The 24,141-nt window shown below is 34.8% G+C and overlaps 1 protein-coding gene across 26 annotated transcripts in view; it reads left to right on the top strand.

Annotated features, from left to right (window-relative positions):
* DLG1 (discs large MAGUK scaffold protein 1) overlaps nt 1-24,141 on the top strand; it is a 273,518-nt gene that overhangs the window by 35,816 nt on the left and 213,561 nt on the right. Inside the window, exon 1 of one of the 26 annotated variants that reach the window (XM_011285887.4) lies at nt 5,558-6,140. The exons of the other annotated variants lie outside the window; for them this stretch is intronic. Within the exon in view, the coding sequence (XP_011284189.2) occupies nt 6,111-6,140 (30 nt within the window). The 5' untranslated portion in view covers nt 5,558-6,110. Of the gene's footprint in view, nt 1-5,557; nt 6,141-24,141 lie in introns of those variants that run through there. 26 annotated transcript variants of the gene reach the window in all.

The following is a 24,141-nucleotide window of genomic DNA, read 5'->3' as shown; positions in this document are numbered from 1 at the left end:
GAATCACCCTGTCCTTTGAAGCTTTGAATCCAGGCATTGACTTCTCCTCTCTAGCTATGAAAAGTCTTAGATGGCATCTTCTTGTGATAGAAGGCTGTGTCATTTACATTGAACATCTGTTGTTTTGTATAGCCACCTTCATGAATTATGTTACCTAGATCTGGATAACTTGCCGCAGCTTCTGCAGCATACTTGCTGCATATCCATACTTGCTGCTTCACCTTGCACTTACATTATGCAGACAGTTTTTTTCCTTAAACCTCATGAACCAACCTCTGCGAGCTTTAAACTTCTCTTCTGCAGCTTACTCACCTCTCTCAGCCTTCACAGAATTGAAGAGAGTTAGGGCTTTACTCTGGATTAGGTTTTGGATTAAGGGAATGTTGTATCTAATTTGCTTTTCTGTCCAGACCACTAAAACTTTCTCCATATCAGCAATAAGGCTGTTTTGCTCTCTTCTCATTCATGCATTCATTAGAGTAGCATTTTTCATTTCCTTCAAGAACTTTTCCTTTGCATTCACAACTTGGCTGTTTGGCACAGGAGGTCTAGCTTTCAGCCTGTCTCGCTTTCAATATGCCTTCCTCACTAAGCTTAGTCATTTCTAGCTTTCATTTAAAGGAGAGATGTGTGATTCTTCCTTTCACTTGAACACTTAGAGGTCATTATTGGGTTATCAATGAGCTTAATTTCAGTATTGTTGTGTCTCAGGGAATAGGGAGGCCCAAGAGGAGGGAGAGAGGTGGAGGAGGGGAACAGCTGGTCAGTGGAACAGTCAGAACACACACAACATTGACTCACTTTGCTGTCTTATATGGGTACAGATTGTGGTGCCCCTAAACAATTACAGTAGTAGCACCAAAGATCACTGATCACAGTTCACCGTAACAAATATAATAATAAAGTTTAAAATATTGCTAGAATTACCAAAATGTGACACAGAGATATGAAGTGAGCAAATGCTAGTGGGAAAATGGCACCAATAGACTTACTTGATGCAGAGTTGCCACAAACCTTCAGTTTGGAAAAACAAAACACACACACAGTCTCTGTGGAGCACAATAAAACAAAGTGCAATAAAATGAGGTGTGCCAATACTTTTCTGACTACTTGACCCAGCCCTATATATTAGGAGTTTTTCCATTGTTCTTGGCCCTGTGAGAGTTCTGGGAATTGTTCTACTTGCTTCTTTCCAAGGTTCTTTCCCCACGTTTCCTTGTATGTATGACTGATCAGAAATAATCTGAAGAGGAGGATTATCCAGATCTGTGAAGCTCTCTCTATGGAGCTCTCTTCTCCCTGGTACTCTTACCTGTGAATTTTAGACACCCTGGATTTCCTGAGTTCTCATCTTTCTCCTTACCTTAGATTGTTGGGCTTTCTTTATTTATCCAACTCCCTCTGCTGCAGCCTGGAAACCTTTTCCAGGCAGTAGCTAGGTCATTTATGGGACTCACTTCATTTGTTTTTCTTCTCACAAGGATCACTGTTTTTGCTCAGTCTTTGTTCAATATCTAAAAATCATTTTTTTCTTGTTTGTCTAGTTCTCTAGTTTTAAGGCAGGAGAGTTCTGTCCTGGTTGGAAACCATTGCATATATATAGAAAGCTGTTGGTATTCTAAAATACTATTAATTATCTTGTGTGCCTGAATATTGAGGTGTGGCCATCCCAAAAGGCTTATATTTGAGACCTTCTAAAGTTACTCCTATTACAGGGTAATTTCTAAATTATTTGTCACACAAATGACTGTTTAAGAACACATTGGCTTGAAATGCCCTTAGTGCAAGTTTGGGTGTTTATAGAAGATGCAGCGAGTGTAGAATTAAACACAGATTAAATAATCATGGTTGAATATGACCTTAAAAATTGTCAAGTATTGGATATTATATACAAGTTCTTTTTGAAAGATTAGAAAGTATACTTGGGGCACCTGGGTGGCTCAGTTGGTTAGGCATCCAACTCTTGATTTAGGCTCAGGTCATGATCCCAGGATCGTGGGATCAAGCCCCACATCAGGTTCCATGCTGAGTGTGGAGACTGCTTGAGATTCATTCTCCCTCTCCCTCTCCCTCTCCCTCTCCCTCTCCCTCTCCCTCTCCCTCTCCCTCTCCCTCTCCCTCTCCCTCTCCCTCTTTTTCTCTTTTTTTCTTTCCCTGTGCCTCTCCCCTGCTCATGCTCTCTTTCTAAAGAATGACATGAAAAAATAAAAGGTACACTGATGAGTATTAGTAAGTGGTTATATAATAAAGATTATAATGGGTACTTACAGAACAAATGGAAGAAATTGTCTATTATGTGAATTAGTACTAATAGTGATTTGAGATAAAATATCAGGTGACATTTAATACATGAACTAAAAAAATGCAGCATCTAGGGGCACCTGGGTAGCTCAGTCAATTGAGCATCTGACTCTTTTTTTTTTTTTTAAGTTTGTTTATTTATTTATTTTGAGAGCAAGAGAGCACGCAGGAGGGGCAGAGAGAAGGAGAGAGACAGAGAGAGAGAGAGACAGAGAGAGAAAATCCCAAGCAGGCTCCACACCCTCAGCACAGAAACCAGTGTGGGGCTTGAACTCACTAACTGTGAGATCATGACCTGAGCCAAAACTGGGTAGGCTTAACCAGCGGAGCCACCCAGGCACCCCAAGAGTCTGAGTCTTGATTTCAGCTCTGGTCATGATTCCAGGGTCAGGGGATTGAGCCCTGCATTGGGCTCCACACTAAGCGTGGAGCCTGCTTAAGACTCTCTCTCTCCCTCTGCCCCTCTCCCCTCTTCTCTCTCTCTCTCTCTCTCTCTCTCTCTCTCTCTCTCTCTCTCTAAAATAAAACAACCAACCAAAAAAGTGCAGCATCTAAACAACTTAGAAGTGAAATTGATATTTGAGGTCAATAATTAGGTGATTCAACAAGTATTATAATGATGACCCTAACATTTAAGGTGAATATGAAGACTTTGACTGTAATTGTTTTCTTAGTGTGTGAGTGGAATAAAATATTTTCAACATATTATTTTAATAATATGTGTTGTTAAATGTATGTATTAATTGAGTCAATTTAAAATGGATATTTGGTTATTTATATTCTTATAAGCTTAGGGGCACCTGGGTGGCTCAGTCAGTTAAGTGCCCGACTTTGGCTTAGGTCATGATCTCACGGTTCGTGAGTTTAAGCCCCATATTAGGTTCTGTGCTCATAGCTCAGAGTGTGGAGCCTGCTTCAGATTCTGTGTCTCCCTCTCTCTCTCTCTCTGCTCCTCCCCGGCTCGTGCTCTGTCTCTCTCTGTCTCTTAATAATAAACAAAATATTAAAAAAATTTATATTCTTGGGGCGCCTGGGTGGCTCAGTCAGTTAAGTGTCTGACTTCGGCTCAGGTCATGATAATCATGGTCTGTGAGTTCGAGCCCTGTGTTGGGCTCTGTGCTGACAGCTCAGAGCCTAAAGCTTGCTTCAGATTCTGTGTCTCCCTCTCTCTCTGGCCCTCCCCATTCATGCTCTGTCTCTCTCTGTATCAAAATAAATAAACATTAAAAAAAAATTGTATTCTTATAAGCTTATATTTGATCTGGCAAAACTGTTTTAAATAGTTTTTACTGGGAAAATGGGGTATTTTCAGGGTCATTTCAGAACTCTTTAATTTTGTAATCTATAATTTAGATATCAGAAAGGCTGTTCATTAATTCAGCAAATATGTATTGAGCCCCTTTTACATTCTGGTCACCAGGTGCTAGGGATAAAGTGGTAAATACATGAGAAGTTCTTGAGTCGTGCCTCAGTGGAGCTTAGAATCCAATGAATTCAGAAATTGAAGCATAGGAATTTTATAAGTAGAAGGATTTAGAAACCACTGAAATTTTTTGTTTTATAAAAGGGGAAATTGAGACCCGCCCCCCCCACTCCCTTCAAAAAGAAAATGACTATTTAAACTCACATATCCTGTTTATGACTCTTAGTATAGTGATTTCAACCTCCACGGTTATGAATGACGTCTGCCAAACTTAGGAGTGTGTTCTCTCCGGGCTAGACTATTTTAGATATAATAAAAATTTCAAGTAAATTTCAGAACACTGAGAGAGAAACCAGCTCAAGAGTTTCACACACCTCTTTATTTTCTTTCATAGAATGCAGTTCCTAGTCAGTACTTAGATATTATCTACATTGTTTGCAGTATTTTTCCTAAAAATGATAAACTTTACTTGAGGAGTCATTAGCCTTGAGTGGGCTTTACTCTTTCATATTGAGAGCAAAGATTGTTGGGGTGGTAGGATTGGAAGAAGGGGCTACTCTCAGTCTCAAACCAAACATGTAATTTCTAGACTATTTATTCTGCACAGGGGAGAGGATATGGTGGCCCATAATGAAATTTACTTCTACCCACCCCAGGCCTTACAGCTACATGTATATATGCATATAGATTTATAGCTATAAGTGACATTTATTGAGCACTTAACAAAGTTGGCAGTATTTTTTAGTGCTGTGCACGTATTATTTAATTTAATCCTTGGAATAGTCCTGTTCGACTGTTTAAGGTCAACTTTCACTAGATCTGTCTCAGGTATATCCTGTTAGACTTGAAACAAAAGGCTATCAGCTGATAGCCAATCAGTAATAATAATGATGCTTATTAGGTGATAGATGTAAGTGATATACATGTATTAACTCTTTCTCTTAACCCTCATAGTGAAATTTGCTTGATGCAGCCCACAATACTTGAAACATTAGGAATAGGAGTTGGGGTATAAGAGGCAAATGGGAACAGTTTAGTAATTTGAATTTGAGGTTATTCATAATACCTGTAGACCATGAGGAAACCTTGTGGACAGAAATTCCAGGTAGTTCTCTTCTTTGCTGTACATTTTTATTTTATTTATTTATTTATTTATTTATTTTAAAATTTTTAATTTTTTTTTTTTTTTTTTTTTTTTTTTTTTTTTTTTTTGAGACAGAGCATGAACCGGGAAGGGGCAGAGAGAGAGAGAGGGAGACACAGAATCTGAAGCAGGCTCCAGGCTCTGAGCTGTCAGTACAGAGCCTGATGTGGGCTTGAACTCACAGACCGTGAGATTATGACCTGAGCTGAAGTCAGACGCTCAACCAACTGAGCCACTCAGGTGCCCCTTTACTGTACATTTTTAAAGGGAGGCAGCAAGCTTATGAGACTGAAAGCAGGTTGCATCCCTCTGTCTTGTCCCCTGTCAGCCTGTCAAGCTCTGTTTTCAGTGATCTTGAGGACAAGGCATGAATTCACAAAGTTAGGCTACTTCTAAATTTAAAACTAAGTCTTCTTGAGGAGTTTGAAATGCTACATAGTTATAATTATCTTTTTGTGGTGGTAATTTTTTAATTTTTATTTTTGTAAGGGATTAGTGAAGTGAATTTATTAGTAGGGCACTAAAGTTAAAATCTGGCTTCATTGGTAAATTTTTTTTTTTTTTTTAGTAAAGTGAGAAGAGGTAAGTTTTAGAAATAATATTTTAGATAGACCATTTTGTTCTTCCTTCTCCCCTTCTCAAATAAACCACATGGAATATTCCATTCATTACTGCCTGAGAAAGTCATTACTTTGCAAGCTGCAGTTGCTGAAATGGTTTAGTGGAAGAAATGTTTGCTTGCATTTTTTTTTAGTGATTTTTTTTTTTTTTTGGTAGTTGTTTTTTTGAATATCCAAACTGTAGCAAGCAAGAAGCAGATTTAAATTTATATCGGGGAAACCTCTTTGTGGAACATTTCATCAGATGACTCCTTGTCAACCTCATATCTTGGAAAGAGGGATTAATGAAATAGCATCTGAAGCAGCAGTTAACTCTTGTGGAATAAACTCTGACATCTTCCACGGTGTTTTGTGGGATAATTTCAAGTTCTTCAGATTCAGATTACATAAAGAAGATTGTAGGACACGTGACACATTCTGGTTTCTTGTATTTCAGATATAGAAAAATTGATACCTCTAAGAATGGATCCTGGAGAGATCTTGTTACAGTTATAACTTTTTATCTATGGTTTTATCTCACAACTTTATTTTTAATTTTATTTTTAATTTTTTTATTCATAGAGGAATTTAAAATAGTTTGCAATAAACTGCTTTATGTATAAAATATTGTAATGGTAAAGTAATGGATTGCCTGTGCATTGTAACCACAAAGGTAAGATATAGTATGCTTTCTCCATTTCGTTGTTAGTGACAGAATGTGAGAGACCTTTTTGTTCATAATGTATTTTGAAAACAAAGTGTAACATTGTTCTATATTTGAAAATAGATATTTGAAACCATGTGATGCTTAAGTTATATCCTTTTAGAAAGGTAATATTCTGAAATGTGTTTTAGATACCTAAAAATAGTATATTGAATGGATATTTTTTTTCTCTGAGATCTCTAGGAAGCTTTTTTCCCTAGCAGCACAGATTTAAAAGGCCTTGATTATATTTAAATCTTGTAAATATATTCTGAAAGTTCTCCCCCTCTACTTTATTTTCTGCCCTAACATGTCATACTGGTTTAAAGTATAACTCATTTTGAGAACATTTTCTGGACTCTTCCATCAATTGCAAATATTTTTTCCAAGAATTAGAAAATAGTCCAGTTTTAATTGTGTTGCCTTTGGAAAGATGCTGATTTGGATTTAAAGTGATTAAACTTGTACAAGTCCTCCTTAAGGAAGTATGTGTTTTAAAGTCTGTTTTGCTCATTGTCCTCAAAGTACAGCATACTCTATTTAATCTCTAAGTTTGGTTTATTTCTGAGCACCAATTTGTGGACATTGTGTGATTGTGTAAGATGCCGGATGCTTACATTTTCAATTTATACATTGGTTTTTATGGAATAATTTACTTTGTTATTTCTGTGCACTTGACAGTGATTGTTAGACAAAATTATTGAATTTTAAAATTATGTTCAATAATAAGAGTAAGTGAATTTGTAGATTCTTAAAGTATGCTATTCCTGTATAGTGAACTATTTCTCACAAAAGGATAAGTGAGAAATTTATGAAAATTAGTTTTGTTTGCTTGTTGCTCACAGAGTTAAAGTTCGAACAGTAGGAGCTTTAATCAGATATAAACATGTCCATTATCTGGTCCTGTCCTCTTCATAAGGGGATGTCTTCTGTGTACCCATAAGTAAAATGTCTTATTAAATATTCTTGAAGAATATGTAGAGAGCAGTAAGCCTGAAAAACAGGCTTTGGGTTTTTTTCCCTCCATGAGTTCTTTTCATGGTTGTCTGTGGTTCGTTCTCCTTGTGATTTACCTTTATCACCTCATTCATTTGGTTTTTATTTCTGTTATTTTAGCCAGGTTATTTGAAATGATCTCTCTCTTCTTTCAGTCCTATCCTTCTTAATAAAAAGTTTTTGCATTTGACCCTTTTTAAGCAAAAGAGAGCTGCTATTGTCAAAAAAAAGTTGTGTAGAATCAATATCATAAAGTTTTTATAAATTTTCATTATGTAACTGTTAAAGCAAAAATAGAAAAAGATGTAGGTTGGAAATTAGGAAGCCTAAAATATTATTTGTAGTTACTTTTGAAAGAGGTAAATTAAAATAATTTCTTCTGTTATTAGAAATAAAACCCTTTGAACATTTAACTAGTGACTATAGCAGGAAGAGGAAAATTCTTAATTTTCAACTAAATTGCTACAGTGTTTTCTCTCTTGGATCTTTTTTCTGATCTTTATACGGTTTTATATGTGGTTATAAAGTCTGACATATCGTTGATGTAATTCTATCATGTTAATACTAAAACACCTTTCCAAGTGAGATTTTTTTTCATCATCCGCCTCTCCTCTCTCCCACTTGTGTAGGCACGGTGAGCTAGGTAGGCTTGTTGCATCATTGCTACCATGGATACCCTTAAGAACAGGCATGTGGGTTGTGCTAAAGCAATGATGATTAGCTTTCTGGGTTTTTTTCCCCCCGTAACTATATGTTCTTCACAATGAAAACTCTTATTTTAAAACGTTTGCAAATGACTAGGTTGTGAGATGTGATGACTAAATCATCACTGCTACTGAACTGCCAAATCTTGGCCTCTGTATACAGTAGTATTAATGTCGTTTACTAATTTAAGATGATCATAAATAGCTCTACATTCTTTTTCTGATTAATACATTTTAAACACAAATGTTTGTTTTGCCTCTAAGTGAAAAAAATGTACTTCCTCTTTGAATTTTTAAAAATATTGTTCTGAATTTAGATATTTTGCAGGGGACAAGATTCTAGTGAGCATTTCCATCATAGCAGTATTTATGATTATTGTTACATGTGAAAAGCACAAAATATTATATCCAAGCTGAATAAATTACATAAAAATCTATGTATGTAATGTCTTTGTAAGAGATACTATTTTTGTGTTTGTAAATTCTTGTGTTCTAGCTTTGTAAATCTATGTCATTTGGGGTGGAGTTAATATTGTCAGGGAGCCAACAGACTAGTGTGGTTTTATCAGACTTCTTATCACCTAAAGGAAAATTAATTTGGAACATACAAGGTCCAACAAAGAGTGATTTGTTAGTATTGTTATATATGGTATGTTTTCTTTTGTTAGCAGTAAAGCACTATGTATAAACTACAGCTAAAGGCATTCATATTCTTTAGTTTAGAGGTTTCCCAGCTGTCTATTCACTTTGGAGAGAAGGGAGTTGCATAACTTTAGTACCAGAATTTCTTGCAGTGGAGTCATGTCTTTCCCATCTTTTGTTATACTGCTTCTTTATGAAATATAAAGGGATTTTCTCTATCTCTATTCCTTTAGGACCATTTAGCAGAAGTTTAGGTGGCAGGAGAAAGGCCTGAAAAGAAAAAAAAAATATCCTGTATGTTCTTGATTAGCCTTAGAAAGGAGACAAGGAACTTTCATATTTCAGGAGATTCTCTTATACTCAGTACTAGTTGTTGTTTTATTATTTCACTTATGCAAAACTTGATGTCCATATTAATTGCTATTAAGGCGATATTTGAGTCAATTTATGCAGTTTTAGAGATTTCTTCAATTAAGGATTGCCAATACATATGTTTTAGGAACTACAAATCACGTTTTCATTATTTTTGTTACAAGGTTTTTTTTTTTCAATTCTTTTGAGGCATTTCCTCCTTTGAGATCTTAATGCATAATAATGTCCTCTGTTTGCAAGTTCTTACCACCAAATCTTACCGTCCCTTCAGATTCCACCTTAACACACGACTTCCTCAAGAAAGCCTTCCTTAATGCCCAAGATTAAATAAGTTTCCTCTACTTCTGTAAGTCTTTGTAACACATGCAGTATCATATATTTGTGTGGTTATTAATGTATGTTTCTCTCACTGGATGATAATCTTTACAAGTTAAGATTTTTTTCCTGCAGGGTATCTTGGATGCCCAACCAATTGTCTGAATATCTGCTGACAGTGGATACTCACTAAATAATTGTTGAATGAATGAAGCTTTGGCACAGATGTTCCAAACTTGTGGATTTAAAAAGTACATATATATTTTTTTACTTTATAATAGATTTTAAGTCCTATTTTGAATATGGTTATATGTTGACAACCTGGAAAATTGTTACTAAAATTTATCTTTCTATATTTATAATGGATTCAAAAGCATCCAGAAAGTGGCCTATCTTCCCAGTGTTTTCCACCTTCTTTTTCTTAGTTTATCATGGGGATATAATGTATCATTATGTCTTGATACTTACTTGACTACTAGTCACTTATAAATATTTGACTGATTTTATATGTAAACTGCATTTTCTAATTTGGGAGAGACAGATCCTTTTCCATTTTATAGGACTTAACTTCTGTCTTTAGGCTGAAAATGTTAACTAACAACTTTAGCACTGTCCAATAGAACTTTATGCAATGATAGAAATGTTGTATATTGTCCAATCCACTAGCACATGAAATGTGGCCAATTTGACAGAGGAACTTAATTTTAATTTTAAATGATTTAAACAGACTTAGATTATTGATCTGTAACAACTTTTCTCATATAATGGCCAACCCTTCACTTATTTACTCCCCCTGAATTTTTTAAACATTTTTCTTGAGTGGGTAATAAACTCACATATTTGTCAAAATAAACTCGGGAATCAAAACTATCACTAAAGAGTTTATTTCGCTATGTCTCACTTCTGTCCTTTCTCCCCTAGTCCCTATAAGAAACTTTTTATTTGTTTCCATTTATCTTGAATGTTTTTATTTCTCCCTTACGCAACAGGTTGTGTGATTTTCAGGTTTTTACAATCTTATACCCCTTGCTGGTTTTACTTATAATACCCTGAAGTTCTCCATTTTAGTACACAAAACTTCTCCTCATTCATTTTTACAGAACTACATTATTTTATTGTGCGGATATATCATGGTTTCTTTAACTGAATGTGAACTTTTAAATTTTTTTTTTCAACGTTTATTTATTTATTTTTGGGGGGACAGAGAGAGACAGAGCATGAACGGGGGAGGGGCAGAGAGAGAGGGAGACACAGAATCGGAAACAGGCTCCAGGCTCTGAGCCATCAGCCCAGAGCCCGACGCGGGGCTCGAACTCACGGAGCGCAAGATTGTGACCTGGCTGAAGTCGGACGCTTAACCGACTGTGCCACCCAGGCGCCCCTGAACTTTTAATTAAATGTCGTATAACAACTGGTTCTGATTGGAGAAAGATAAAAGACAGATCCACACCTAATACTGTATATCATGAGAAATTCCAAATATTCACAAGATATAAATGTATTTTTGCTGGGCACTGAAGTTCTTTATTTTACTGTTATAAACTGTGCTTCAGTAAACACCTTTGTATGTATGTCATGTTTGTGCAGGTACATCTGTATGACACAGGATTGCTGCTTTAGAGAGTAAATGCATTTGTAATTTTAGTAACTATTGCCAGACTCTGCTCCATTGAAATTGTGCCATTTTGCATTCCCACCAGCAATGAATCAGAGTGATTGTATCCTTGCAACTTTGTTGATGGAATGTATTTTCAAATTTTTGCATTTTTGCCCATTTGTTGGGTGAGAGATGGTATATAAGTGTGGTTTTAATTTGCATTTCTCATATATTCAAGCAAGATTTATTATATTTTATAGTTTTTCTGTTGGGCTGTTGGTCTTTCTCTTAATTTTTAGGAGCTCTTTACATAATAAAGAGATTAGTCTTAATCTGTGGGCGGTCTGTGATATGAGTTGCAGGGTTGTCTCCCCTCCCTTTCCTTTCCCTCCCTCCTCCTTACCTCCCCCCCCCTTCTGTAGAATTTCACTTAAAAAGTTTTGCACCATTTGAAGATTATCCTGATGTACAATGTTGGAACCATTTTTCCATTGGTTACCCATTTGTTCCAGTGTTGTTTATTAAAAAAATCCATATTTACCCCCACTGAATTGAGATGCCATTTTTTGGCAAATAAATTTGTCTATTTGTGGACAGTTCTGTTTCATTGGTCTGTCCATTCATGAACCAACTTGACAATGTTTTACTTATTGAAGCTTTTTAGTTTACCTTAACATCTAATATATTCCTCTCATTGATCTCTGTTTTTGTAGCTTATCTTAAAAAGGAGGTAAGGAGGATTCTTTCCTGTTTGTTTTTCTGAATAAATCTTAGAATCAACTTACCTTGCTAAGAAAAGAAACTTACCTTGCTCTAAATAAGTATTGCACCTTAAGAAATGTTTCTAGACCGGAAGAGGGAGGCAGGAAAGCTGGTCAAGTTTATCTCTGACATACCTTCCCAACTATTTATAAATTCCTAGTAAGAGACTAGGCAGTAGTCTTGATTACTGAGCCTGGGGAGTAGAATTTCAAATTCATCTCTTAGAATTCTAAACAGTTGGTTTTGTTTAATCAAATGCACATTTTACCTGTTTCATAAATTTTCTTAGCCCTTTGCTCCATGACTTTACCAGTTGACTAAAGTTACCTGCTTTCTGACTGAATGAAATAGATTTATTTCTAGTGCCAACTCTGGTTGGTGTTGGATGCCCAGGAATCTGTCTGTATTGAGAATTCTAACAGGCTAAAGGAAAGAGTGCTGTCTTTTCTATGGCTGAGGAATTGGAGAAGTATGAGGCACGTAGCAGAATAAGGGTATCATTTGTATTTAAAATATTTTGAAAATCCTTACACATTATTGAATGATCACCTGATAGCATTTAAAATGACTCCGTTATTTGGATGTCTTATAAATTATTTAATCAGTAAACATTTGAATTATTTCTATTTTTTTCTGCTTAAAATGGTGTACTTGATGCTTAATCTCTAAACATAACCATGATTCTTATGTGAGGAATTTCTAGTTTAAAAGGTGGGCATTTTCAGTGTTTTCATAAATACTGCCACAATTTCTACTTTATCACCTTCATACTTTTCCCAGTTAAAATCCCTATTTTACATTAAATGTATTTTCACTAATTGTTTCCCCATTTAACATCTAGAAAGCCTCATTACAGCTTCCAATCTTATGATTGATCATATTCATATTGATCAAATTCAATCAAATGATTGAATTTCTTTGAACTATTTCACCTTTTCTTTAATTTTTAGTATCCAGTCAGTGTTCACCTGGGATTCACCTTATTTGAGACCTTCTGAATTGGAATAATAGAAATTGCTTTCAAGTAGTACCCTTTTACAATTGGACTTTCAAATGAATGAGGATAACTAAGACTTATGTTTTTCTTATTTTGTCACTCTCAGAATTTCTTGGGGTCTGCATTCTGTACCAGTCACTCAACTGAAATTGTGTCACTTACTCTCTGAGCAGAGAGTAAAGGATGATATTTAAGAGCTCAGGCTCTGGAGACCTTTGAGGTTCTAGGCCTAACACTTGTTTCCTGGACAAGTCACTTAATCCTTCTGTGTTTCAATATCCTCATCTCTAAAATGGGGAAAATAATGGTACCTACTTTATAGGACTGTTAAAGATTAGTTGAGCTAATACTTGTCAAATGTGTGAAATGACGACTACCACATAGTAAGACTTTACTAATTGTTAGACCTTTTTTATTTTTTTTAATTTTTTTTTGTTAGACCTTTTTAATAAGTTTTATTAAATAGTAATAAAATATATAATAACCTGGTTGGACAGAACGGTCTTTTCTGAATCATTCTCTTTGTCTTTGATACTGTTGGTTTTCCCTTTTTTATAATTTCTGTTCCTTGCCTTTTTATGGGTAGTGTTCTGGTCCTTCTTATTACGTAGTAGATGGTTAGATACAGCTCTATCATTACAGCATTCTGGAAATAGGAGTAAAAGGAAAATGAAAAAGGGTGAGATTTGAAGACATTTCTACTCATGCCTGTTTCTCCTTTATCTCCCTCTTCTTTTGCTGCTTGAATATTAGAGTTATGTTAATGCTTGGTCTTTGGAGACAGCTTGCTAAATTTTGGGGTTACCAAAAGTTCATGATTGTAATAACTGGTACTTCTTTTGGTGATTAGTGTGTAGCCAGCCATCTTATATATAGATAGAGGAAAAGGAATTGTTCATATGTGGAAATAGATACTTATTTGTGATTCCAATGTCTATTCAGCAGCTATTTGTTTTAACTAGATAACTGATAGAGTGGTAGGAGATAAATCACCAGAGAAATGTTGAATTGTTGGCATATCTTTGTTTAGGAATTACGAATAGAAAATTTAGCTTCTTTGGGTGAAACAACAGTCTTTTATTTAAATGCCCATATTTCTATGTCAGGGCACTTTTAGTTGTGCTAGGTTGTATTAAAATTGTATGTTAGCCAGCAGCTTTGAAAGAGGTGTTGTGAGACCTTTTAAAAGAAAGTCCTCGTACATAGATTTCAGATTTTTTAGATTTTTAAAGCTGAATTTTAATAGTGAATAGAAATGCTGCCCTCTGCTGTTTGCTAATTGTTTTACTGCCAGGTAAAAATGTTCAGTAACATTAAATATGTTCATTGTCATTTGGCCTTTAGAAAAACTTGGATCCTGGAACAAAGTTTAGCTTAGTCTTAGCTTCTCACTTTTTGTGGTGAGCTTTAAGAAGTTGCTAGATTGATTCTTTATGATTGTGTGATTCAAAGTTTGTGTTGATAGCTTATAAGCAAACTAAAAATAAATTCTGTAGGTAAAGGGGTGCCTGGATGGCTCAGTCGGTTGAGCGTCCGACTTTGGCTCAGGTGTTGATCTCACATTTCATAGGTTCTATGCTGACAACTTGGAGCCTGGAGCCTGCTTCAGATTCTTTGTCTATCCCCCTCTCTCTTTCCCTCCCTCCCTCCCTCCCTCCCTCCCTCCCTCCCTCTCTCTCTCTCTCTCTCTCTCTCTCTCTGCCCCTTGCCCACTTCTGTGTGTGTGCACTCTCCCTCCCTCAAAAATAAATAAACATAAAAAAATTCTATAGGTAAAGATAATTTTTCTAAAATAATCATTCTTTTAATTTATCTTATGTTATTTAACGTGCTTGAAATTCTGTTTTTTTAAAGAGTTTTTTTTAATGTTTTATTTATTTTTGAGAGCACAAGCAGGGAAGAGGTAGATAGAGGGGGACAGAGAATCCAAAGCAGACTCTGTACTGACAGCAGCAAACCCGATGTGGGGTTTGAACTTATGAACTACAAGATCATGACCTGAGCCGAAGTTTGGATGCTCAACCAACTGAGCCACCCAGGTGCCCTGTATTTGAAATTTTAATCAGTATTGAATAGGGATGTAAGATCTTTGTGTGTTTACTAAAAGGCACTGCCTAAACAATGGTGATACAAATTTTAACTTGGATTTCATGGGTTGTTGTTTTTTTTTTTTTACTATAAAATTGAAGGGATTAGAAGAGATGATTTTTTTAACTTGTTTTATTTTTTATTTTTTTTAATTTACATCCAAATTAGCACATAGTGCAACAATGATTTCAGGAGTAGATTCCTTAGTGCCCCTTACCCATTTAGCCCATCCCCCCCCAATCCCTAGTAACCCTCAGTTCTCCATATTTATGAGTCTCTTCTGTTTTGTCCCCTTCCCTGTTTTTATATTATTTTTGTTTCCCTTCCCTCATGTTCATCTGTTTTGTCTCTTGAAGTCGTCATATGAGTGAAGTCCTATGATTTTTGTCTTTCTCTGACTAATTTCACTTAGCATAATACCCTCCAGTTCCATCCGCATAGTTGCAAATGGCAAGATTTCATTCTTTTGGATTGCCGAGTATATATATATATATATATATACCTCCATTGTATATATATAGCACATCTTCTTTATCCATTCATCCATTGATGGACATTTGGGCTCTTTCCATACTTTGGCTATTGTTGATAGTGCTGCATGTGTCCCTTCGAAACAGCACACCTGTATCCCGTGGGTAAATGCCTAGTAGTGCAATTGCTGGGTCGTAGGGTAGTTCTATTTTTAGTTTTTGGAGGAACCTCCATACTGTTTTCCAGAGTGGCTGCACCAGCTTGCATTCCCACCAACAGTGCAAAAGAGATCCTCTTTCTCTGCATCCTTGCCAATATCTGTTGTTGCCTGAGTTGTTAATGTTAGCCATTCTGACAGGTATGAGGTGGTATCTCACTGTGGTTTTGATTTGTATTTCCCTGATGATGAGTGAGAAGAGATGATCTTTAAGGTTCCATTTAGCTTTGTTTTGCTGAATAGTTACTATATATGTAGTACTGTACTATATATAAAATAGACACGGACATGGAAAAACAAAGATGATTAGTATTGCTCTTGCTTTAGGTCGAGGGCCAGCCAGTGGGCCAAATCATGCACATTTATTTATTTATTTATTGTCATGGTTGCTTTTGTGCTATAGCAGCAGAGTTGAGCAGTTGCAACTGAGACCATATGACTTGCAAAACTGAAAATATTTACTGTCTGGCCCTTTACAGAAAATATTTGCTGACTCCTGCCCCAGAGGAGCTCCTGTTCTAATGGGGAAGATAAATATCTAAAAAGATGATTTTGAGTTGGTGTTTATAAAGGACACGTAGAAAAAATGTCAGGAGTAGTTTAAATAAAGTTAGCATGCAATAAAAAATAAATGCTTTCATCATTAGCACCATTCCCCCAGTTCAGTAGTGTATTAATACCTTCTAGTAATTCCTAGAGATTCTCGTTTATCAGCCATTATTAGGTATCCTGTTTCATAGCCTTGTTATCATCATCGCCTTCACTATCACCATCATTATTATGACTTTTTTTGTAAAATACACAAATCTAAGTATGCATCTCCATGCCCTTTTAGAACTGTGATCACTTCCCACATAAAGATATAAGACATTTCCAGTATCCCAGAAGACTCCCTTTTGCTCTCTACAAAACAGTACACCCTCCCTGGAGGTAATCCTTTTTCTGGCCTGTATCACTGTAGATTAGTTTTGCACATATTATAAATGTAATCATGCATTGTATATTGTTGTTTATGGCTTATTTTCCTTAGCATCTATGTCACTGTGCTTGTCAGTAATTTGTTCCTTTTTATTGCTATATAGTATTCCGTTGTGTGAATATACTACAATTTGTGTATCTTTTATTATGAGAATTTGGGTTGTTTCCATTTAGGAGCTGCTATGAATAAAACTGCTTTGAACACTTTTGTACAAGTCTTTTTGTGGATATATGCACTTAATTCTTTTGGGTGTACCTCCTATACCTAGGAGGTAGAGGGGGAGGAATCAAAGACATTTACACCTGCATCATAAGTTTGACTAGTCCTGTGCTCCATTACAAAGTGGTAACATGACATTTCTTCATAAACCCTGTGACTAAGATAACATATCTTTTGTCTAAATCAAATAGGATTTATCTATGATGTTGACTTTGGTTGATACTGGGTGTTTAAAGGTCTTTGCTGAGAGAGTTCTGATAACAGGTTGAAGGAAAGAGTACTGACATCAATTTAGTAGTCTTTGTCATGGATGAGGGATTGGAGAAGGGTGGAGGATTTGATAGAACAATGAAATCATTTGTATTTAATATATTTTGAAAATTCTTTTATGTCATTGAATACAGTTCTACAGGATTTAAAATTACTTTTTGTTTAAAAAAATTACTTCATTGTTTTGATTATGTCATGACTTCCTTAATTTCATTTAATATACTTTTCACTTTTAGAATGTCTGTTTGCTTTTTTGGAGATTTCATTTTTCTTTTTAAATTCATTATTGCTCCCCTTTGTATATCCTTTCCTCTGTGTTGTTATTTTATATATTTAAAATTGCCGTTTTTGTCCTCTGATGCTAGTTTAATGTCTGTCTTATCTTTGGCTCTACTGTGGGTCTGCTTTTCATTGTTCTTTTCTTTATGAACAATAAAATTTTTCTGATTCTTCTCATATCTTGAAGTTTTCATTGTGTGTTTTACATAGTGTGTAAAAAAAAAGTATTAAGATTAAGACTAAACCCTTGTTCTTTACCTTTCAAGAAGCTAGAATGAAACTAATCAATTAGGAGTTGAGTTTATTTAGGGCTTGGTTGCTACATTAGTTACTTTTAGCTCACTTCTGTAAGAGTGAGAACAGTTCTGTGTCTTTAATAGGTCCTTGCCACCAACAGGACTTTAGGATATAAAACCTTTGAGACTATAGAGATATTTCACTGCTTTTCTAGCGAGACTCCCCATTATTATTTCCATTTTTTCTTAAACTTTTTATTTTGTGATGATTATTGATTCATGTGGTTGTAAGAAATAATACAGAGATCTCATGTGCCCTTTATCCAATTTCCTACAATGGTAACCATAGTATAGTATCACTAACCAGGGTATTACACATTAATACAGTCAAAATACAGAACATTTCCATCACCACAGTGATCCCTCAGTTGCTTTTTTTTCTAGCTGTACCCACTTCCCTCCTGCCCGCATCCCCTTCTTAATTCACAGCAACTACTTATCTGTACTCCATTTAAAAATTTTGTCATTGCAAGAATTTTATGTAAGTGGAATTATAGGTATAGAACCTTTTGGAATTGGCTTTTTTAAGACTCAGCATAATTGTTTGGAGATTCATCCAGAAAATGGTTGTTGCATATATCAATAGTTTGTTCCTTTTTGTTGCTGAGTGCTACTCCATGATAGGGATGAAGCACTGTTTAACCATTCACCTGTTGAAGGATATTCAAGTTTTTCCAGTTTTTGGCTATTACATATAAAGCTTCTGTTAAACATTCATGCATAGGTTTTTGTGTGAACATAAGTATGCATTTCTCTGGGATAGATACCCAGGAGTGCAAATTGCTTAGTCATTTTGCAGTTTGTATATTAATTTTTTTTAATAAACTACTAAACTGTTCTCCAGGGTAGCTGTACCATTTTACATTCCCATCAACAATGTGTGAATGATCCAGTTTCTCTGCATCCTTGTCAGCATTTTGTGTTGTCACTATTTTTTTATTTTAGCCATTTTCATAGGTGTGTAGTGATATGTCATTGCATTTTTAATTTACGTTTTCCTAATGGCTAATGATATTGAACATTATTTCATGTGCTTATTTGCTTCATATATTTTTCTTGGTGAAAAATCTTTTCATGTCTTTTGCCCATATTCTAATTGGATTTTTTTTTCTCTTGCATTTGAGAGTTCTTTACATATCTAGTATGCTAGACATTTGTCAGTATGTCATTTGCAAACATTTTCTCCCAGTCTTTGCTTGTCTTTTTCCACTTTTCGTCTTCTAATCGGGGTCTTTTGTGGAGCAAAAGTCTTTAATTTTGATGAAGTCCAGTTTGTTAACTGATGCTTTTTTCTTCATGGGTCATACTTTTGGTAGCAAATCTAAGAAATCTTTGCCTGGCCCCAGGTTCTGAAGATTTTCTTTTTTAAAATAAGTCCATGATTTATTTTGAGTTAGTTTTTGTATAAGATGTGGAACGTAGGTTGAGGTTCTTTCTTTTCCTTTCTCTTTTCTTTTCTTTTCTTTTCTTTTCTTTTCTTTTCTTTTCTTTTCTTTTCTTTTCTTTTTTCTTTTCTTTTCTTTTCTTTCCTTTTTTCTTTTCTTTTCTTTCCTTTTCTTTTCTTTTCTTTTCTTTTCTTTTCCTTTTCTTTTTCTTCTTTTTTCCCTATATATGCCCACTTGTTCCACCACTGTTTATTGGGAAGGCACTCTTTCCTGCATTGAGTTGTTTTCACAGATTTGTCATAAATTGGTTGGGCATATGTATATAGATCTGTTCAGTTCCATTGATTTATGTGTTTATCTCACCACAAATACCACACACTCTTGATTATCGTAGCTACATATACGTTTCAAAACACTCATTTTATTTTTTTCAAAATTGTTTTGGCTGTTCTAGTTTCTTTGCCTTCCAAAGAAGTTTTATAATAGTTTACAAAATATCTTGAGATTTTGATAGGATTTTAATTGTGTTAAATCTGTATATCAATTTGGTGAATATTGACATCTTCACTATGTTGATGGAGTCTTCCAATCTGTGGACATGATATGGCTATTTAACTTATTGTTGATTTCTTTCATCAGTGTTTTGTAGCTTTCAGTGTACAAGTCTGGTACACTTTTATTAGATTTGCAAAGTAGTGTGTTATTTTTGTTTTGAATGATTGTAAATTATACTGTATTTTAAATTTCAATATTCACATATTCATTGCTAGTATATAAAATTGCAGTTGACTGTTGTATTTTTTATCTTGTATCCTGTGATCTCACTGAACTCACTAGTTCTGAGAATTTCTTTGTAGATGATTTGAGACAACACTGAAAATTGGGACAATTTTATTTCTTTCTATTGTCTATGCCCTTATTTCCTTTTATTGCCTTACTGCACTGGCTAGAACTTCTAGCACTATGTTAAGTATGAGTAGTAAAAGCAGACCTCCTTCCCTTGTTCCCAATGTTAGGAGAAAAACATTCAATCTTTAATAATTAAGTGTAATACTTACTGTAAGGTTTTTTTTTTGTAGGTGCTCTTTTTCAAGTTGAGCAAGTTTGCCTCTATTCCCTTTTTTCTGAATTTTTATCATGAATGGGTGTTGGCTTTGTCAGATGTTTTTTCTGCATTGATTGGTATGATCATGTTTTTCTCCTTCAACCCATTAATATGGAGAATTACTCTAATTGATTTTTAAATGTTGAATCAGGCTTGAATTCCTGAAATATTGTCACTTAGTCATGGTGCATAATACTTGTATGTTGCTGAATTTTGTTTGCTAATATTTTGTTAAAGATCTCTGCATCTGTATGCATGAGGGTTATTGGTCTGTAGGGGATTTTTGGTACTGTCTTGTTTTTATTATCCGTATAAACTGGTTTTGTTATGAGAGTAACGCTAGCTTCATAAAATTAATTGGAAGTTCTCTTTTTTTGTTAGTGTTACTAGATGTTTGCCAGTTTTACTGAGTTTTTCACAGAACCAGCTCTTTGTTTCATTGATTTTTTTTTTTCTGTTTTTCTGGTTTCAGTGTCATTGCTTTCTGCTTTTATCTTTATGTTTTCTTTCCTTCTGCTTGGTTTGTCTTATTTTGTTCTTTTTTCCCCTGTATTCTTGAGGTAGGAGCTTAGATTATTAATTTGAGATTTTTTTCCCTCTTCTTAGATATGCATTAGTGCTATAAATTTCCCTGTCAGCATTATTTTAACTGTTTGTAACATATTTTGATAGGTTGTATTTTTATTTTCATTAATTACGGTGGATTTTTTCACAATTGCTGCTTTCACTCTTGGATTATTTAGAATTGTGTTGTTTAGTTTCCAGGTGTTCGGAGATTTTTCCTGTTACCTTATTATTAATTTCTAGTTTAATTCCATTGTGGTCAGAGAACACACTATATATGATTACATTTCTTTTAAATTTGTTGAGATTTGTCTTATGACCAAGATATAGTCTATCTTTGTATATGTTCTGTGGGTCCTTGAAAGGATGTGTATTCTGCTGGAGTTCTGTAAATGTCTGTTAGATCCTGATTGCTGATGGTGTTGTTGAGGCTTTATCTTTCCTGATTTTCTTTGTAGTTTTTATCATTTATAGAAAGAGGTTTGTTGAAGTCTCCAAATATAGTTTGGATTTGTCAGCATCTCCCTACATTTGTCAGTTTTTGTTTCACACACATTGCATCTTTGTTGTTGGGTACACACACACATTTAGATTTAGGATTGCTATGTTGTCTTGGTGTAATGACCTTTTTATCATTCATGTAATGTTCATCTCTGATCTTTCTGTCTGTTTTTATGCCAATACTGTATTGTTATGATGACTATAGTTTTGTAATAGAGTTTGAAATCAAGGTGCATGATCCCTTGATTTCTTTCTCAAGATTGCTTTGGCTATTCAGGATCTTTTGTGGTTCCATACAAATTGTAGGATTGCTTGTTCTGTTTCTGTGAGAATGCCTTTGGAATTTTGATGGAGATTTTACTGTATTTGTAGATTGCTTTGGGTAATATGGACATTTTGACAGTATTAATTCTTCTAATCCATGAGCACTGAATATTTTCCCATTTATCTGTGTCTTCTTCAGTTTCTTTCATCAATGTTGTATAGTTTTTAGTGTACAGGTCTTTCACCTGGGTTAAACTTACTCTTAGGTATTCATTTTGATGCAATTATAGATGTGTTTTTTCTTTCTTTTTAATTTTTGTTTTTAAGAGAAAGTACGGGGGAGGGGCAGACGACGAGGGAGACAGAGAATTGAATGTGGGGCTCCAACTCACGAACTGTGAGATCATGACCTGAGCTGAAACCAAGAGTTGGGATGCTTAACTGACTGAACCACTCAGGCACCCCTAAATGTGTTTGTTTTCTTAAATTCTCTTTCTGGTAGTTCATTGTAAGTGTACAAAAATAAAATACACTGCAACTTTATGGAATTTGTCTATTCTAAGTTTTTTTGGTGGCATGTTTAAGATTTTCTATTTATTAAAGCATGTTATCTGCAAATAGAGTTTTACTTCCTTTCCAGTTTAGATGCCTTTTATTTATTTATTTATTTTTTTCCTTCTTAATTTTCCTGGCAAGGATTTTATTATTGTTTTTTTAATGTTTGTTTATTTTTGAGAGCAAGAGAGACAGAGTGAGAGTGGAGGAGGGGCAGAGAGAGAGGGAGACAGAATCTGAAGCAGGCTCCAGGCTCCGAGCTGTCAGCACAGAGCCTGACACAGGGCTCAAACTCACAGACTGCGAGAGCATGAGCTGAAATCAGAAGCTTAACAACTGGGCCACCCAGGAACCCCTGGCAAGGATTTTCATTACTATGTTGAATAACAGTGGTGAGGGTGGTCTTATTACCGATCTTAGGGGAAAAGCATTCAGATTTTCACCACCAAATATGTTATCTGTGGGCTTGTCGTATATGGTCTTTATTATGTTGAAGTACATTCCCTTTGTACCTACTTTATTGAAAGTTTTTATAAATGGATGTTGAATTTTGTGAAATGATTTTTCTGCATCTATTGAGATGATCATTGGAATTTTAGACTTCTTTTTGTTAATGTGGTGTATCATGTTGATTTGTGGATACTGAACCATCCTTGCATTCCTGAATAAATTACTCTTGATCATGGTGTATGGTTCTTTTAATGTATTCTTTTTTTATTCTTTTAATGTATTCTTAAATTCTGTTTGCTAATATTTTGTTGGATATCTTTGCATCCGTGTTCACCTCAGATATTTGCCTTTAATTCCCTTCCTTCCTTCCTTCCTTCCTTCCTTCCTTCCTTCCTTCCTTCCTTCCTTCCTTGTGTGATTTAGGTATTAGGGTAATACTGCCTTCATAAAATGAATTTGGAAGCAGTCATTCCTATTCAGATTTTTGGAAGAGTGGAAGAGGTTAAGAAGGGTAGTATTAAATCTTCTTTGAATGTTTGGTGGAATTTACCACTTAAACCATCAGGTCTTGGACTTTTGTTTGTTGGGAGGTTTTTGATTACTGATTTAATATCGTTAATAGTAATTGGTCTATTCACATTTTCTATTTCTTCCTAATTCAGTCTTGGAAGATTGTATGTTTCTAGCAACTTACCCATTTCTTCTAGGTTGTCCAGTTTGTTGGTGTATAATTGTTCATAGTAGCCTTTTAAGGTCCTTTGCATTTATTTGGTGTCATTTGTAATGTCTCTTTCATTTCTGATTTTATTCATTTGTGTCCTCTCTTTTTTTCTTAGTCTAGCTAAAAGGTTTGTCGATTCTGTTTATCTTTTCCAAGAATCAGCTCTCAGTTTTATTACTCTTTTTTTTATTGCCTTTTTAGTCTCCTTCATTTATTTCAAATCTTTTTTATTTCCTTTCTTCTACTAGTTTGGGCTTTGTTCCTCTTTTTCTAGTTCCTTTAGGTGTAAAGTTAGATTAGTTATTTGAGTTATTTTGTTTCTTAAGTTAGGCCTGTATTGCTATAAACTTCCCTCTTAGAACTGCTTTTGCTGAATCTATTATGTTAAACTTAAAAATAAAATTGCCAATTATTTTAGCAAGAAATGGTTTTATTCAGGAATAGTGAGAATTGCGATTCAGGACAGGCAAGCTATCACAAAAACCACGGACAAATCTGCAGAACAAGGGAGAGGGATGCTCTTTTATAAATGAAGGGGGAAAGTTGGGAAGGCTCTTGTGAACAAAAAATTCATTAGAGTAAATTGGGGGTGTGAAATATAGTGGCTTTTCATTGGCTGAGTTGTGACAGCCTCTCATTGGCTGGGCTGTGTTGCTGAGGAAGGAGGAAAAACTTTATTCCTTATGCTGGAATAGTAAAATAATACTCCTACAACGTCTGTCTCTTCCTTATGGGTCTGCAGTTGACATTGAGTGATTGGACATGAGAGCTCCTTGCCTTCCATTCTAAGCAAGGTGGATTATTTTTTTCCACATAGATTTTGATATGTTGTATTTTCATTTTTATCTGTTTTCAAGGTATTTTTTTTTATTTCTCCTTTGATTTCTTTGTTGATCTATTGGTTATTCAGTAGTATGTTGTTTAATGTCCACATATTTGTAATTCTCCCAGTTTTCTTCTTGTAATTGATTTCTGGTTTCATACCATTTATGGTCAGAAAAGATACTTGATATGATTTCATTCTTTTAAATTTATTGAGACTTGTTTTGTGGCCTAACATGATTTATTCTAGAGAATGTTCCATGTGCACTTGAGAAGAATGTGTATTCTGCTGCTTTGGGATGGAATGTCTATATATCTAGTAAGCCCATCTGGTTTAATATTTCATTTAAGGGCAATGTTTCCATATTGATTTTCTTTCTGGTCTAGCCATCAATGTAAG

This window comes from Felis catus, chromosome C2 (genome assembly GCF_018350175.1).
Source record: "Felis catus isolate Fca126 chromosome C2, F.catus_Fca126_mat1.0, whole genome shotgun sequence".
Taxonomy (NCBI): domain Eukaryota; kingdom Metazoa; phylum Chordata; class Mammalia; order Carnivora; family Felidae; genus Felis; species Felis catus.
The sequence above is the reverse complement of the archived record's forward strand: the minus strand, read 5'-3'. Positions and strand labels throughout refer to the sequence as shown.